This window comes from Hydra vulgaris, chromosome 02 (assembly GCF_038396675.1).
Source record: "Hydra vulgaris chromosome 02, alternate assembly HydraT2T_AEP".
Classification (NCBI taxonomy): domain Eukaryota; kingdom Metazoa; phylum Cnidaria; class Hydrozoa; order Anthoathecata; family Hydridae; genus Hydra; species Hydra vulgaris.
In genome coordinates this window covers 50,980,382-51,000,815 of record NC_088921.1, presented here as the reverse complement: position 1 = coordinate 51,000,815, position 20,434 = coordinate 50,980,382, and the positions used below count along the sequence as shown (strand labels likewise).

The following is a 20,434-nucleotide window of genomic DNA, read 5'->3' as shown; positions in this document are numbered from 1 at the left end:
ACTGAATTTTTATGTTAAAATAGCAAAATAGCATTCATTACTAAGTTAGTAATGATCCAGAAACTGGCCTTATGGATATGAGTATTTTAAAGCATATAGAGGCCTCAATCACAATTTCAAATCTTACAATTACAAGATAAATTGACATCAGTCTCAAATGCAAATGCAGGGCAAATTAAAAATATAAAAGTTGTAAATTAATTTTTAAAAAGTATATTTATTTACAGATAATAAAATGTAGTTTGTAAAAAAAAAAAATTTCTCTGTATAATTTTATCATTGTATTTTCTTTAAATTATTTGCCTATTGATATTAGAAAAAACCATTATTACCTAAAAACATATTATGAAAATAAAAAAAGATATATTAAAAAATGTTTTGCACAATTTTTGTATGGAGAACCTCTGCATACAACTATCGTATTTCTTTCCTAGATTTTTTTAACAATTATTGCTTACATACTCCAAGGTTCAATGAATAATTTTTTAGTTTGGATTTAAACATATAAGTTTGGTGATCATAAAAAGAGGAAGTATTTAATTATATATATATATATATATATATATATATATATATATATATATATATATATATATATATATTATATATATATATGTATATATATGTATATATATATATATATATATATATATATATATATATATATATATATATATATATATATATATATATATATATATATCTATCTACCTACTCTAGCGTATTTATATAAGCGTTTGCTCACTTTTTTGCTTATTTTAATCAATACAGCTTTTTTAGAAAAAGAAGAACTGCTTGCCTAAATCAGCAGTATAAGATATATATTTATGTGTATATATATATATATATATATATATATATATATATATATATATATATATATATATATATATGTATATATATATGTATATATATGTATATACATATAAATAAAATATAGATATAATATATATATGTATATAATTTATATATATATATATATATATATATATATATATATATATATATATATATATATATATATAATATTTATATATGTGTATAAATAAAATGAAGAAAGATAACAATTTATGGGCCTAAAGTTTTATACCTTGGGCAATCATCAGCCATAAAATACTTATTAGTTATTGTCTCTATGAAGATATAAATAATACTAGCAGAGATTGGACCCGTAAAAATACAGGTCTTTCTAAGTCTACTTCAAACTTTTCTATACTTTTTCCTTAATATCCTAGTTTTCCAGATCTGTAAAATACAGACTTTACCAAACCTACCATTTCTTTACATATCTATTCCACACCAATTATTTATACACCTATTCCTTATTTACTTCAATATTTTTTAGTAAAACAATTTATTCTGAAAAAAACATTCAAGAGCAAGCAACATGTGCACCTTAACATGTTAACAACTTAACAACAACCTTTTCCGCATAGCTACGCATGTAGAGCTTATAAGAGACTTATAATAAGGTTTGTTTTTCTGCTAAATGCATTTCATTAATAGCTCAGTGGTTAAGTGCGCTGTCATCAGTTTTGTTTTGAGGGGGTGGGGGTGGGTGTTGAGTGGGTTTAAAACCTTCCCTTAGCGTAATAAATTTTGAAATTTTTTCAATCTTGCTTATATATTTATAGCAAAAAATAATAATATAGCAAAAAAGATTTTTAAAATTTAAAATAAAATTTTAAAGTTTTCTTATTTTATAAATATATTATACCCGACAATTACACTTACAGACTTTTGTTTGTAACGCTATACAAATGGAACTAAGAAGATCTTAGACCACTAAACCATAGTCATTAAAAAAAAGTTCATTCTTTTTTATGATTATGATTAAAAACTAAATAATAAACGCTAATCTAAAAGTTAAGCTGAAAAAAATTTGCGCATTGACATCGGTTTGTGGCAAAATAAACCTATATGCGTCAAGTTTCCTTTTACATTTGCCTTTCAATTTTTTATTAATTTTAATTATGTTGCATACAGTTGCGTAAAAATATATAAAACTGGTACAGGTATACCATTTCACAGATCAGAGATTGTATTTATTACAACAGTAATAAATAAATAGTTTTTGTCTTTGTTAGAATATATCTCATAAAATATATTCCATATATCTTTAATAGAAGGAGTTTTTTGAAAAAATTTAAATAAAATCTTATTTCTAGTTTGTTTTTCTAGTTTTTTGTCACAAAGTGACGTCACATAGGCAAAAAAATTGTGGTTTCATCGATTTATGAAAAAGCCTTGACTATCATTTTCAAAGGTCTAAGAAGCAGATGACATAATTTTAGCAATCAGAAAATATCGAGAGAGAGGCAATTCTAAAATTGAAGCTTCAAATTTTTCACTTGGATAAGACAATATGTTTTGTGTTTTTTCAATCTTGTTAATATTTTTAAACATAATAACATACCAACAAAAAATCAAAACAAAACAGCTTGAGCAAAATATTATTATTGGAATAATTTATTAGTTTTTAGAAAAGTTTACTTATATTACATACGATCCTGAATAAAATGTTATATAAATGGATTTTTTACATTTTATAAACAATATATGTAAACAAATAAATATAAAATATATATATATATATATATATTTATATATATACATATACTGCCAAAGTATATGTATATATATAAATATATATATATATAAATATATATATATATATAAATATATATATATATATATATTATATATATATATATATATATATATATATATATATATAATATATATATATATATTTATATATATACATATACTTTGGCAGGAATGGAGGGCTATAGCCCTCCATTCCTGTCAAAGCCTGTATATATATATATATATATATATATATATATATATATATATATATATATATATATATATATATATATATATATATATATATATATATATAAGCGCAACAAAGTTTAAAAAAAATTAGTTTATATTAAAAATTAAAAAATGATTTATATAGCTTCTTTGCAAACACCAATACACTATATTAAAATTTTTAAGTGCACTGAACTGCAATTACTTTTAATTTTTTTGGTTTGGTGGCTTTTGTTCAGAGCATTTAAATTTTGTGTCAAATTATCTCATTTCAACATATTTGCTGTATCATCCATAATGCTGCTGTTTTTCAAAACGCCTTAAGGTAAAAAAAATCAATTTTGACTTTTTTACAAAATAAGCCAGTTTAGATGTATACAAATGTTATTGAATACATATAAAAATCATTTGTTTCAAAAAGCGTTTTACAAAGAGTTTCTCCTAATGATTTTTTTTAATTGCGTTTTACTTGAAATACATAATAAGCATATTAAGGCGTTTTGAAAAACAGCTGCAACATATTTATAGTTAAAAAAATTAATGTAGCAAAAAAAACTTTTAATTGTCAAAAGAAAGTTTTAAACTTTTTTCTAGCTACAGACTTTTTTTTTTTTTTTTTTCTCCACAGCAACACCTTCTGGAGTAGCAGGACTGTCTTATTTCTTTATTAAGTTTCAGACAATTTTTTTCAGACCATCCGCAGCTTATAAGGGCTAATTACCTGAGCACATTAATAACATAAGTATCTCAATCATGACACATACGCAACAAGTTTTTTCTCCCGGTGTTTTGATGTTTTTAGAAATTTTCGTTTGTTTAAGTGTATAATATTGTTACATATGTTTGTATATACTCTCTATAAAACTTCAAAAGTATTTTGTATTCAAAAATAATCGAAAAAAACTTTTAAAAAAAAGTTGCCAGTGGTAGGACTACAACCACGGCTTCCTTGTTCAGAAGCTCAGCGCGCTATCCACTCGGCCACGCTGGCATGTTAAACTAAAATTTTCAAGACTATATAATGGTTTTTTAACAGAAACAAATGTTATAGATCAAAATTAAGGAGAGCTTGACGCAATGTAATTTTTAAGTGAAAATCAAACTGTAAAACTTGATAAATGTTTCAGTATGTTTTAACATTACTTTACATACGTTAGATATTTGCATACACGTTCGTTCACGTTTTCTTATAAAACAAAGTGGTGCGACTCTTTCTTGCCACTACCTCAGTTGCAATGGCTGCCAAGGGTTTCATGTCAAGCACGCTCGAATGAGCACTAACACTACTACTATTACTACTACTAAAAGGATTTAGTTCGGCAATAATATATAAGATTAATAATAGTTTGGTCTCTATGTGCAGACACAAAAAAAAATTTCCATTGTCCTCCTATGACACTGGTGATTAAACAACCATTATTATCCCCAATAAATTGTTGTTTTTCTTCATTTTAATTTTATAACGCTCTTTTTTAAAATTTAAATTAAATTTTTAAGGTATTGAATGTTTTTCTAGGATTGAGAGTTTTGTATTTTAATATGGCACAGAAATTGAAAAAACAATTTTAGTGACAGACTTAGGAGTAAAATGTTCAAATGATTGTAAGTGAAAACAACAGATTATATCATCTACTTTGAAAGCAACAGATTATTTCATCTACTTTGAAAACAACAAGTTATTTCATCTACTTTGAAAGCAAATTCAATTTTATGACAAGTAAAAAAACTTCTGCACATCACAAGGTTAATTTCATAAAATTGTTATACAAAGTATTTGTACAACGCATATAGAATTTGCTACTACAGCATACTGTGGTAGCAAAGTCTTCAAAATATAAAAGTTGACATCTGCAATTTAGAAAAAGTTCAATAAGGAGCAACTAAAATAGTTCTTGATCTAAAAAAACCAATAACAAATATTTAGGTTAAACCTAATTCAAACCACGATCCAAAAGTCTTAGAAGGAATATTTAAAGAATTTATTCATAGAGCTTTATCAATTTACTCTGAAGAATTTTTAAATAAAGAAATCAATTTCCTAATAAATGTGTTTGCTGAAAATGGATACGAAAAGAAAAAATTACAAAACCTTGCAAATATTGTTATAAAAAAACAACACTCAAATAATGAAATAGTCTTATCTAACAATGAAGCAACCAGGCCAACTATATCACTGCCGTGGATCCCAATATAATCACCAAAACTTTGAAAAATCTTTAGGAAAGCAGGTTACAGGGCAGTCTTTAAATCTAGTGCAAATCTTAAATCTTTAATGTTACGTAAGTTTAGAAAAAACTTTTCATGGAACTTAAAGTTTCATGCTTATTGGCAATCATCAGCCAAATCAAAATATAAAAAAACCGTTTAAAAATTACAAACTACAGTAGAATGAGTTCTGATGTAATACAAAAAGACATAATGGAAAACTAATCTCTGCTAGTTTTCCATTACGTCTTCTTGTATTATAACGTCAGAACTAGGGCTTCTGACGTTATAATACAAGAAGTCAAACATGTTCAGATTCGAATGTTCAAACTTTTGTCATTTTTTAAGAGGTTCAAGTTGGAACTTTTTTTCTCTAAAAGTTCGAACATGTAAATATATCAAATCAATGTTTTTATCAATAATAATATTTTTAAACAGTTATATAAATCAATATTATTATTTTTATGCTATTATGACGTGATAAAAATAATAATATTGATTTATATATATATATATAAATATATATATATATATATATATATATATATATATATATATATATATATATATATATATATATATATATATATATATTTATCCATCTATCTATATATATATAGATAGATAGATAGATAAATATATATATATATATATATATATATATATATATATATATATATATATATATATATATATATATATATATATATATATGTATATATATATTTGTTGCACGTCATAATAGCATAAAATAAGTAATTATTTTTAAAAAATAACACAATGTTTTTTATTCTTGACATTGTTTTGTAAAATTTATTTACATTTTCAAAAGATTATTTTACAATAATAAAAAACTCTGAAATAAATAATTGCTCCTTTACAGCACTTTTTTTTTATAAATGGTATGTGGATGACATAATTGTTATTTTTAATTCTGAATACGAAGCTCAAGAATTTTTCAAACGCCTCAATAAACAACATAAAAATCTGAAATTTATTATGGAAAAAGAACAAGATAACCAGATTGCTTTTTTAGATGTACTTATTAAAAAATCCAATTCATTTTCGACTTCAGTTTATCACAAAAAAACGTATACAGGTCTTTTACAAAATTTTTTTAGTTTTGTTCCCTCTTGCTAAAAATTTGGACTTGTTTGTTGTTTTATTGATCATACATTTAAAATTAATAATTCTTGGGTTGGTTTTGATAAAGATATTAAGAATCTATCATTAGTTTTACAAAATAATAATTTTCCACAAAAATTATTGACTATGAAATTAAATCCTATATTGATAAGAAAATGAACCCATCTGTGTCTAACATTGTTAATGGCTTAGATATAAGATACTTCAAGCTTCTATGCATTGGAATGTACTCTAATTACACTAAATGGAAAATTTCAAAAATTGTTCATAAATATTGCAAGGATGTTCTAATAAAATTAATTTTCACTACTAATAAAATACAAGATTGTTTTTGCTTAAAAGAGTCACTTCCTAAACTGCTCAAATCTCATGTTGTCTATAAATTTTTTTGCGCTGGCTGTAATGCCAGTTATATTGGGGAAACCTCCAGACACTTGGCAACTAGAATAAATGAGCACCTTAAAAGTGATAAACAATCTCATATATTTAAACACTTAAATTTATCTCTTAATTGCAAAAATTTGGCTAACTGTAATTCTTTTGAGATTTTGGATAATGCCCCAACCAAACACAAATTAAAGATAAAAGAAGCCCTCCACATTAAATGGGAAAGTCCGTCACTTAATAAATAAACTTCACATTATACTATAAACTTATCTATTTAATTTTACCGTCAGTTTATTATATATATATATATTTTTTTGACAGTTGGTTATTTTGATTGATTATTTACCGAGTTATTTTGTAATAAATATATTGGTTTATTATGTATAATTTTTTGTCCGTTAATATTTCTCTGTAAAGACTTCTATTTTTTAATATTTATTTCAGAGTTTTTTATTATTGTAAAATAATCTTTTGAAAATGTAAATAAATTTTACGAAACAAGTCAATAATAAAAAACATTGTGTTATTTTTAAAAATAATATATATATATATATATATATATATATATATATATATATATATATATATATATATATATATATATATATATATATATATATATATATATATAAAATATCTTATTAGGATATATAATATCGTATAGGGAAATATATAATATCTCTGGAATTTTCTACAAACCCAATTTTTGGAAGCCTAATATTGCCACTTTTAGAATTGGAATTTTTTGTTTTAGATTATTAGGTGCTTAAAACACAAGTTAGTACATTTAAAAATTAGCTACTCTGTGTGTATTCTGAAATTGTTGGAATTGAGACCACAAATGCCTGTTGTTTTGTACAGATGCAGATGCCTATAAAAATGCATTAAAAACTTTTTTTTTGTTTTAAAAAAATAGCAAAATAAAATATTGTTTTTATACATTCTGTATACTGATTGAATAAACAGTGTAATTATTTAAATTTTTAAGCAACACTTGAAAGATTCTCCAGATTTTGCTGATTATGTTGAAGTGTTGGAGTCTCATAAAAACAAACTTGAAGCCATGCTCAGCCCCAAACTTGTTCATATTTTCAATAATCACAACTTAGGTATGTATAAAGGTTTTTATATATTTTGTATTTATATGTGTGTGTATGTAAACAGTGGTGTGAAAAATATTAGAGTTAACAAATTAAAAGCAAAAAGCAACAGTATCATTTGAAATAGTTTATAAATTTTTTTATTTATTTTAAATTAAACATTTTGTTGTTGCATGATTTAGTTTATCAAACATTTCAACACATAACTTTAATATGTTAATAGTTAACATGGTGTTATAGTACAAATCCAGGTTGTTTAAATCAACTTTGTTTAACACATATTCTAATGTTATTCAAAATTTATATTTACCGTAAGTAGGAAAACCATATAAAAATTACAATTATTAGGATTTATATTTTTTCTAAATATTAAAAGTATAAACTGCACTATGCGATTCAAATTTACTTTTGCTAAATGTCGATGAGCATCTAACACTTTAATAGTTTATAAAGTGTTACCTTCTGGTACAAATCCAGGTTTATAAAGTACTACCTTCTGGTACAAATTCAGGTTTATAAAGTGCTACCTTCTGGTACAAATCCAGGTTGTTTTTGAACTGGTTGGCTGACTTAGAATTGACAATCTAGTCAGGAAGCTTGTTCCAAAGTGTTGTGCCTCAGTTGGTAAAAATATTTTTTGATTAAAGTTTGTAGTTGTTTTTCTTCTTAGTTTGGTTTGATGATCTCTTGGTTTCGCTGAGAGTTTGCATAGAAGTGTACTTCTTTCAATTTTTTCTTAATTTTAAACCATTGGATTAGGTGTTTTCATATATGTCATTCTTCTAAGGTTGTAAGATCGAGGATCATGAGCTGATATTTGTTTGTATACTTTTTTTGGGCATGAATTTTTTTATTATTTTATATCTTAACTTTTAGTAAATAATTTGAGACAGCTAATTTGTGTAAATGAAACTGCTCAAACTAATCAACATAAAACATCACAACAATAACATACAAAACACTAGCAAATAACATTAAATATTTGTAACTACACATTCCATTACACTAAATATTACCAAAAATTATGAGTTAAACTTAAATAACACATAAACACATTATATAGACACATTATATAGAAACATTATATAACACATTTATACATACAGAGCAAAATCTATAAATTATGAACATTACAGTAAAGTTATTTGTGTAACATTTTTAAACTACCATACCTTAATAGAATTATTAATTATCAATTTAGAAAAATAAACTATTAGATGTTTTTGAAGTTGTAGCATATAGTTACCAGTATAGATAACCATGAGAGAAACAAAATATTTAACAGATTAACATATTCTATTGCAAATTTATTGATTGCAATAGAATATGTTAATCTGACAGCTGGTGGCATTTTAGAACAAAAGGTAAATCTATTGAAGATCACTGAATTCAAGGAGAAGATACGTATTTACCACTAGAAATACTGTGCAAATCACTGCATCAGTATAATTATTATGAAAAGCTCAAACTTTTATTAATTTAATGCTGTATGCATATATAGATAATTTTTAAAACTTGAAAACTTTAAATAGTAATATAAAAGTTGCATGACTCTTTAAATACACTTACATTTATTTTTATTTCATTTTTATCAAAACTTTTGTGACATCAATACTTTAAGTAAAAAATCATTATATTTTGATTTATTGAAATGCATATCTTTTTATAAGTTTATAAAGATAACTGTTTGTATAAAAGTTAAAAGTTAGTATATAAAAAAAAATAATTAAATGAGAGCAGATTATGAAATGAATGTTTATCAAAAATAGAAAATATTTCTTTAATAATATCAGTTATTTTTAACTTAATAATCTAAAAATTCAGATATAATGCACAATCTTGATATAAAATATACAAATAATAATAATAATAATAATAATAATAATAATATATATATATATATGTATGTATATATATATATATATATATATACTTTCATTTCAACAAATTTTTTGAAATGAAAGTATATATATTTTTTGTCTTATTTTAACATTTGTTATATTTTTTTATGCTCAAGATGTATAGATTTCCAATTAAAATAAAACTGAATAGTTAACTTACTTAAATCCAAATCAATTTGCTTGTCTAAAAAATTTATTCTCATTAATCCTTCTACTTGTAAACATAACAAAAAGTAACAATAAAGAGAAACAAACTAAATAAATAGGGTTTTACTCTTTTTAATTGCTGTAAAAAAAAAAAAAATAACAAGAAATTGTGCTGCATTGAAAAAATTACTTTACCAGTCATTTTTCCTGAAAATGTAAACAGATTAAGTAAATTAGAAAACAAACAAACAACAAAAATAAACATTTACTGAATAAAACTACTGATTTTAATAGCTCTTTGGAGCCATAATTCTGGTCATGATAAGTTTGATTCACCCTCTCCCACTTATTTTTTATTTATTTTTGATAAGTTACAGAAAATCTTAGCTTCATTAGAGATTTTTATTTATCATTTTCTTCTTGCTCTGCTTGAGTATTATATACATATAGTATAACAAAGTGGATATATTAGTTGACTTAATTAAATATTTTAGCTCTTATATATCGAAGCTTTAGTTTTCTTGTCTATTTTTTGCTTTTTCAACTTTAAGCTTTAAAACTTTGTTTAAAAAAATTGCTCAAGCAAAATTTTATTTGGGGTTTTTACAAGTGATAACATTTGATCTAAAAACGCTAAATACAAAAAATTTTAAATTTAGAACAATTTTTAGATCCCCCACAAAACATTGGAAGTTAAAATAACAGATTGCACAAGTGTTGTGCAACATTTTTATCCACTAATTGTTATTGTTACTTAGTGGGGTTTACACAATTTAATTATTGTTCATTAAAAAATAGTTTTGCAAAGTTTTATTAGTCTATACTATTTGTGCATATCCAACAAAAGATTTAATAAAATATTAATAAATATTAATAACGTTACTGAAATGTTATTTTTTTGTTTGTCCAAAATTTGTTTCAATTGATTTCTTTGAGTAATATGCTCCTTTAAAGCTTTTTTGATGCTTTTCCACAACTTAACTAAGTTTTTGTCTCCTATAAGCTTGTTACCTCACTCTGCAATATCGTTGACACAAGAAAGATTGTATACACATTTTTTTGCAGCATTTAAGTCCTCAAATTTGATCCGATGCTCTGATGGAATGTTTAGCCATTCTTGGGGTCTGTTTAATTTTAATACATGAAAAAGCAACCATGAAGGTTTGCCAATAAAAAACGATAAAAAAGGTTTTTCTTCGTTGCACCAAATAATAATTGGAGGCTTCATTTTATAAGGAGTGAATACTTTAGGTCTTTATAAGTTTATAAGTTTCTGACCCTACCACAAAAATAATCGTTTGTTTTTAGTATATATATAGCTAATTATGTAACAAAGTAAAATATATGTATTTTTGTAACAAATTTTAAAAAAATACAATAAAAACACAACATTTTTCAATTTTCTAAGAAAACATCTACAGGAAGGGGGAATTGCAGCTTATTATAAAGAAAACTATATATTGTAATAACTTAAAATGTTTTTACAGATAAGGATTACGATTAAACATTTATTAAAATAATTATGCAATTACATAGTCATGGCGAAATACAGGAAAAAAAAAAAATTTAAAACATCTCAAATAAATTAGAAAACAAAAAAAGTTTCGGAAAAATTATTTTATTATAATAACATTTTTGCAATGAGATTAAATTTGAAATCTATTTCTTTAATAAAATACCAACTATAAAGTCTTACTCAAAGAGCGAAGTTATTAACAACACTAAAGATAAAAAAAAATGAATTTGAGATTTAACTATATTCACAATTTTACTATAGTAATACCAAATGTCATTTTGGTTTTTATGGCTAAAAGCAATTTGATGGAGTAATGAAAATAACTATAATCATTTTTAACAATAGACACCAATGGAAAGGTAGCCGAGCTGTCTATCAACACAAAACATAACAACAATAACATCACTGCAATTACACTGAGCAAGATCACCTAGCATAAGATATTTGTAGGTTTACATGACATTACACTAATTATAACCAGACATGTGTTTTCTGAATAATTATAAAAGTCTAGACAACAGAACCTAGACATAAAACTAACACCTCTTGGAACTCAATACACTGCTTGGCTGGCAAGGTTGGCAATCTACTCTACTCTCTATTTAATCATATCTGAGTTGATATCAGCCCAAGCTTTTTGGAGCATGTTCTTTAGCTCTTCTTTTCTTTTTAGACAATGTGTATATACATTTTATATCCAGAATAGCCCAGAGATGTTCAATTGGATTGAGATCTGGACTTTGCACTGGCCATTCAAGTAATTCAAATTGCTTTTGGATAAAAAACTCTTTTGCATTCTTTGACATATGTTTAGAGTCATTTTCTTGTTGGAAGATAAAATGTTTTCCTAATCGCAGTTTTTTAGTTGAAGCCACAAGATTTTTATTGAGAAAGTTAACATAAACCTCCATAATTCCATCAATAAACTCCAGTTTTCCTGTTCCATTCCAAGCCATCGATCCCCATACCAAAACATTGCTTCCACTAAATTTTACTGTGCCTCGAATGTAACTGAGTGTGAGTGCTTCACCTTTTTTTCTCCATACTTTTTGTGAGCTCCATCAGACTTCACAAGATTAAATTTTGACTCGTCCGTCCACAAAACTTTCCTCCAGAATGATACCGGCATATTTACATATTTTTTAGCAAATGCAAGTTTTCGTTTTCAATGGATTTTTGAAAAGAATGGTTTCTTGTGTGGAACTCTTGCTTTGAATTCACTTTCTTTCAATCAATCTTGAATAGTACATGAGCTCACTTGCAACCCAAAATCTTTCTCAAGGAGGCTTGACACTTTTGGAGCTTATAAAAAGCAGTTTTTTTGCACTTGATAATTTGTTGATCTATTCTTGATGTTGTTTTACACTTAGCTCCGGATCTTGGCTTATTTTGCACATATCCAAACATATTATACTTTTTAATTAGATCGCTGATGGTTCCTAATGCCATTCAAGTCGCTTTATTTATCAACCTAAATGTTTTACCTTGCTTGAAGAAGTCAATAAACAAATTGCGCTCAGCTTGGAACCATTCCTTGATTTTTACTCCATACTTGATGATATTGAATTTACAATGAGTAATTTTAAATAATTGACTGATATTTTTTTAAATGAATTTAAAAAAATATCAGTCCATTATTTAAAATTACTCATTGTAAAACAACAGTATTTCTAAAACTATTGGTTTAAAAACTTTTTTTAATAATCAATTTCAAAACTTTGTTTACAAAAAAACATGTTTTGATAATTATTTTTTGTTGAAGTTTTAACACTCCTTCAGGAATTGTTAAATTTTAGGAACCCAAGTTAATTACCTTTGATTTATTTTTTGCAATATAAATTCATGATTAAATTTTTTTTTAGAATAATTATAAAAGTATTTATCAAAAACATGTTTTTCTGAAATAATCTGACAAAGTTTATTTTTCACAATAAAATGTTTTGTTTGGATACTTATTTCTCTGACCGTATATATGTAGATAGATATAAATTTTTATTTTATATTCATTAGTTATTTCTTTTTTTATTCATTGTTATATTCATTAATAGTTCTGTTAAATGGGTTAAATATCATTACCACGCCTTGTTTTTAAGCGTTATGCATAGAGTGATTTACATACGCCTTAAGCGATTTTACGTAAGCAGTAAGCAATTTCGGTTAAGTAAACTTTTATCATTTTTTAACTTTTAAATTATTCTATAAGTGGTAAGATAAAAGATGTAATTAATTTAAAAAAAGTCACATTAACTTTTAAATGACGTATATGTAAAAGTATTTGTTCTAAAAATTGAATGACAATTATGTTTGATATAAGCTCTATTTACTAATGAAAAAAAACTCAAATAAAATTAAAAGTTAATTTTTATTTTGTTTTTATTTTATTGTAATGATTGATTTTTCAAGCTTGAAGCAAAGATCATAAATACATAATTTAATTCTGATAAAAAATATATGGTTTAATTTAATACTAATTTAATAAAAATTTATAATTTTATTCTGATAAAAAAATATATAATTTAATTTATATTTTAAAAATGTAAAATTTAGTTTTGATTTAAAAAACATATTTAAATTTATTAGAATTAAAGTTAATGCTTGGGTTTAACTTAACTGTCAAATCTATTTAAAAATGTTACTAAATATTGTTCAATATTTAAAATTTATTGTTCTTAAAAAAATCAGCTTATTATTATTGCAATAGTTTTTTTGGTTTTCCTTCCTAAACATTTTTTTTTTTACTTTAAATTAAATTTTAAATAAACGGCTGCATCAAAAATTTGCACAAAATGTAAGTTAAACTTTTTTTTTTAACGCAAGTTAAATCGCACTGATTATTTTTTAATAAACGATATATACAGTGATGTAATTTTAATAATAAAATAATAAACTAATAAACTTTTATTAAATAAAGTAAATAAATTTATGTAATTTTTTTATTTGTTAATCTCAAATAATTTGCAGCTACAAATTTTTTTTTTAAATAAAAAATCATTTGTAGTTGCAAAGCCGCAATTAGAAGTTTAAGAAATAATCATTTTAAAAAGTTCAAAAGTTTAACGTATTTTAAATCATTTATGCAAATGTTGAGAAAAAAAAGAAATTTGTTAATATCAAACATTTAAAAAAATGCAATATTAAATTTAATTATTTAATATTAGAAAAAAACAAAAACATTCCTTTATAGTAATGATAAAAAAGCCGTTAAATAACATTTAACTTGTTTCACGGTTATTAATATTATTGCAGTAATTTAAAGTTAATGTTTTTGAATTTTATGATGTCAGATATGTCATTAGGCTAATGTATTAAGCATTTTTTATTTAAAACAAGGCCTGCATTACTCATCAAAAATAATATTATATATAAAATGTGTATATATATATAAATTTACAAATAATTTAAATTTATAGAAGATGCAAAATATTATGTTGGAATTTTTGAACAACTTAATCGGCTTACTCATTTGCAGACATATTATAACAATTGTCATAAGGTTAGCAAATTTTGATTTTAATTTTTTATTTTCAAATACATTTGTGTTAGTTAATAAGTTTGGTATATTAATCAAGATTTTTGTATGACTGGGATTTTAGCTGAGTTGTTAACAAGGCAAAAAATAGCAAGATCAAGGCCAATAGTTTCAAGACCAAGGTCAGAATTTTCAAAACCAAGGCCAAGAGTTTTAAGGTCAAGGTCAAGAAAAAGAGTTTCAAGGCCAAAGCCTACACAAATATTTTCAAGGCCAAAGACTTAAATTTTGGCCTTACTTTAAGGTCAGTTATTAACAAAACTGCAGGTAACAAGTACTGTGACAATAAAACTACATGTTTTCAAATTAGACAAAGGTTATGTGCAGAGTTCGACAAAATCTATAAGAAAATCTATTTGTAGATATACATGAAAGCCGAAAACAAAAATACATAAAAATAAAGAATTAAAATTCTTTATTTTTATGTCCTTTTGTGCTTAATGCTAACAACAAATATTAACATCTTTAAATTAAAAATATGTTGATGTTAGTTTTTAGCATTAATTATATGTCAGAAGCATTAACAATCACTATATAGCCTATAAGTCTTTGTTACATTTATGAAACATCAAAGTTTCAAGCAACCAATCAGACATACAAGCTCTATGAAGGCGCACTATCAATCCACTCTGACAAAAACATGCTAGACATAAGCTGGCGTTGTAGGGACACAGAAATACTTGCCAAATATAGATTTCTAATTTTTGAATATTGTTTTATTGTGTAAAGTTTTTTTAACAAAAAATCTTTTTGATTAAATTCTAATGATTTATTCATTCAAGGAGTTTTTTCAAAACTATCTGGGTTTTAAAACATGATTTTTTCTATTATTTGCAAAAAAGCTTTTTTTTTTCCTTTTCTTTTCGGTAAAGGGCTTTTGAATCTGAGGTGTAACACTATTTTAGTATATGTCAAAGTGGTTTCTAGTGTTGTTCCAAAGAAGGATAGTTAAACTATTGCTTATTGGTTCAATGTTGGATTTTATAAATTAAATTATTAAAAAAAAAGTCATTAAATATACATTACTAACAACTTTTTTAAACAGATTTAGATAACTTAAATAAAAAAAGTATAAATAAGAAAAATACTCCATATCAAATTGTAATTTAATTATAGTAAAAACTATTTTAATTCAAAAAACCTTTAAAATTCTGTTTTTAATTTTAAGAAAAAATCATGTGTTTAAATCTTTTTTTAAATTTTGAAATGTTTTAGCTAATAAAAAATATTAAAACATATTATGTGACTTAATATATATAGATGTAATGAATTCTCATTAACCAATCATGTCATTGATTATTGCTTTAAAATGGTTGTCAAAAATGGCAATTTAAACTGTGACATAAAATACAAAATTTAGTTCTAAAGCTTTGTAGTAAACAAAAATAACTCTTGTAAATAAAATCAACTGTAGTAAAAATTTTAAGATGCAAACACGAAAGAAAGTTCTGATATTATTAGGAAAAATTGGAAGGCTAAGGCCAAAATGTTCAAGGGCAAGGCCAAGACCAAGAAAAGACCTTAAGACCTTTTTGGGTTTAAAGGGATCCCAAAGTGCAGAAACAAGTTGTGTTTATTTTAAAGAGAATGATAAAAAAAAATGTTTATGCAGAATTTTTTTTAAGTAAAACAAAATAATAAATTTATACCAACAAAAACAAACTTTGTTGTTTTACTCAAAGCTCATCATCTCAGTAGTAATTCCTTTAAAGTCTTTAAAATATATGCCGCAATCTACAGACTTTATAATTTATTTAAGCTCGTTTAACGTTTAACTTTGTTGCGTTGAAATAAAGGAAATAGATATTGCTTCAGGTATTACAAATTAAGTAACATTCTTTAAAATATAAACTGATGTGCGCATATTAATAGTTGTAATAATAACAATGTTTGTTATTATTACTACTATTAATATGCGCACGTCAGTTTATATTTTAAAGAATGTTACTTAATTTGTAATACCTGTATACCAAATATACACGTTTTTAAAGCGGTGTTTTTTAGTGGTTTTGAGCGACTATACGTCCGATCTTCTTACAGATTCTTTGCATTCTTGGTATTATTAACTAATTGCTTACTATTTGTTATTTGGTATTTTATTTATTATTTGGTATTTTTTTTAGTATGCGGTTTAACTTTTAATTTTCTATAAAAAATTCATTTTATTTTTTAACAAATATTGTAATCAAGAACAAAACAAAACAAAAACATGTTATTTAGTTATAAAGACAAAGAAAGCAATTTGTTTTCAAATAAAGGAAGTTTTCTGTAAAAAAAAAAAAGTCCTTAAGTTTGAATTTGGGCGGCGCCCAAATACGGTTGGCACTGTTGAAAACGGTCTAAAATAGCCCCTGGCTGTAAATATACACACTTCCTATATATGTATGTATATTTATTTATATTATTAAACAAAGATGTTAGTGCAAATAACATCTGAGAAATTTACTCAAATTTAAGTAAAAAAAAGTTCGATAAATAAAAGCAAATTTATTTAGTAAACTAAAATAAATTTTTTAACAAAAAACCTATATATATAAATACTAATTAGAGGTTTCTTTAAATGAATCTGGCACCCAAGCTCCTTCCTGTCATTAAAAATAAATAAAGTTTTTTTTCAAAGATCATCAATGTATAGCAGAGCATAAAGGTTTTTTGATTGGTTGCATTGAACCATATCCGTTATGGATATCAATGGCCAGTCTGAATGACAGGAATTCAATCCAGTAAGTCTTTTTGAGAAATAGTTTTACTAGCTTCGTGCATTTTTTTACCGATTGATTTAGCAACATGCCACAGATCAAATTGATAATTTATATCATTAAACCTTGGATCTACTTTCAAAAGTTTTTGAATTAAGGCATGACGATCAGTAGATATAAAATCAATTTTTATTTCCGCTTTTTAATTGTTTTAATAATTGAATAAATCCTGCTTTTTCCATACAGTTAGAATTCCGCACTTCTGTCACTGATATTACAACTGTCTCAACTACACACCCAGGTTCAATTTCCATAAATGTAAATGTACAGTATTTTGCATTATGACTAGAACTGTCACATCGCGACGTAAAAGTTTGTACAGTTTGTTTTTCTCAAAAACAAATGGTGTCTGATCATTGTACTTTTTATCACTATACACTTCTTGGTTTTTGTCTTCACTTGTGCAACTCTTGTCGTCTGATGCTGATAGTGCACAATCGTTGTTTTCCTCATTATTTTCCAAAGAAGATGTAAGCGAGTCAGAAATTATTTCTTTAGATTCATTTGCGTAGTTTATGAATGTTTCATCACCAGTAATCATCTCGATTCCCATTTTATTTATTTTGTCCTCTATGTCAACCACAAACACTATGGTGTCAGAACAACTGTATGTAGATGCAATGGAATCGTAATTTATGTCTTTATTAATTGGAGGTACCTTTGTTTAGGTCGCAACATCTGAATAGGTTTTTATATCTGCTTGTACACAACTGCTGACATATTGAAAATGCAGTATATTTTCATTTTGAGTGCTCTGTGGAGAACATAAATATTCTGCAGATACTTCCTGTACATTAATATATATGAATATGTATGTATGTATGTATGTATGTATGTATGTATGTATGTATGTATGTATGTATGTATGTATGTATGTATGTATGTATGTATATATGTTTGTATATATTATGTATATATATATATATATATATATATATATATTATGTATATATATATATATTATGTATATATATATATATATGTATATATATATATATATTTATATATATGTATATATATATATTATATATATATATATATGTATATATATATATATATATATATATATATATATATATATATATATATATATATATATATATACATACAGTGACGTGGGAAGGTTTTTAAATCTTTAAAATAACCAATTTTTAAACAAAAAGAATGTTCCAAGTTTTTTTACGTTCATATGTATGACAAAAAGATTCTTCACAAAAAAAATTACTGTGATAGGAGAATGGGAACAAGAAATACTAAAATCTTAGCTTCCCTGCCCCAAATGTGGGAGCAACAAGTTGATGAAATATTTTTTGTACTACTTTCAACTAGACTTAAATTCATTGAGAAATTTTAAAATTCATAGTATAATTTCTCAGCATTCAAAAATTATGACCATATAAAATTTGCAACCCCTCAAATTTAGGTTTTTTTTTAATTTTTGCCGACCCTAATTATATATATATATATATATATATATATATATATATATATATATATAACCTCATAACTAATATTACAGCAATTACATCATTGTTGTAAATCATCGCGTTAGTTTGACATGGTTCTAAGTTAAATTTTTTATATTAGGAGAATTTCGTGTAATTTTGTTTAATGTTTAATTAAAATTATTTACGTTATTGTTTTTTTTATTTGTTTATATATATATATATTTTTTTTATTGATGTATAAAAATGCAAAATACATAAAAAATATTTATATAGATATTTTTAATTAGACATTAAAAAAGGAAGAAAAAAAAGTTTTATTTGCTATTTTCCTAATATAAAAAAGTTAGAAATTTGTCAAACCAACGCTACAAAATAAGGATTTATGTGTATATATAAAAAAAAGACCCTTATGAAATATTACTATTTAAACTAATGTAGCTAGAAAATACGATTTGAGTCAATAGAATTAAAAAAGTAACTAACCTTAGCCAAATTATTTCCATCAAGAAGTATGGAAGGAACTGATTTAACCATTTCTTCTTTAAACTTGTCGAAACAAGAAGCATCAAAATGTAAGGAACATATTCTAGTATTCTTTAAGATGTTATTGAATTCAATGACCTTTTTCCTTAAATCTGCAGTAATTGGATCCAAAGGTACTTTAAATTACTAGAACAACCATTAACTCCGCAATATTTCATTATAAGTTTCAACTAATAATTTACTATTTAATATTTTATAACCACTAAATTAAAACTGTGAAGAATGTTTTTTGCGCCTTTTTATAGTGTTTACACTTTACCAATTTACAGACAGCTTTTTATTATTTAAAGCAATAAATAATGTTTTATGGCAATAATTCAAGACAGATGGCAATTAAAGTTGTTATTGTGTTAAAGCGCGCATTAAAAAACATATTATATTTAATATTTCCTAACTTATGTGTCATATTTGGCAAGTATTTTATATTTCTCTTATCAAAAAACTATCAAAATTGACAATGAAAAGTTTTTCGTTAAATGATTTCAATTTCAAAATTGACTCGATAATACTACACTTTTTTTGCAACCTTTAACAGTAATTGTTTAACTTTAAAAATAAAATAAAATGAGCAATACATGTTTTATAGAATAAATTTTATTAAATATATCTCGCTTGATTAAATAAGTATTTTGAGGATATATGTAACTTGATGAAAAGTTTAGCAAATAAGGGGTCATCCATAATGTATGTATGCCTGAATTTTGACCCTTCTACCCCCTTACCGTCATTCCACATTTGCTATGGTATTTTTGAGTACCCTCCATCTGACCCCCTGCCCCTTCATCTCATACACACTCTTTGCAGACCCCCTCTTCCCCACCCAAGCATACATACTTTATGAACAATCCCTAAATGCTGTTAATTAAACTTTTATAAGGTTAAAAAATACAAACTAATTTTTTTAACAGAATCTTAATACAGATAATAATA

At 24.5% G+C, this 20,434-nt stretch overlaps 1 protein-coding gene across 1 annotated transcript in view; it reads left to right on the top strand.

Moving 5' to 3' along the window:
- The window catches only part of LOC100198688 (conserved oligomeric Golgi complex subunit 7), a 48,753-nt gene that overhangs the window by 9,981 nt on the left and 18,338 nt on the right, over positions 1–20,434 (top strand). Inside the window, exons 9-10 of the mRNA XM_065791297.1 lie at positions 7,550–7,670; positions 14,636–14,718. Of these exons, the coding sequence (XP_065647369.1) occupies positions 7,550–7,670; positions 14,636–14,718 (204 nt within the window). The remainder of the gene's footprint in view (positions 1–7,549; positions 7,671–14,635; positions 14,719–20,434) is intronic.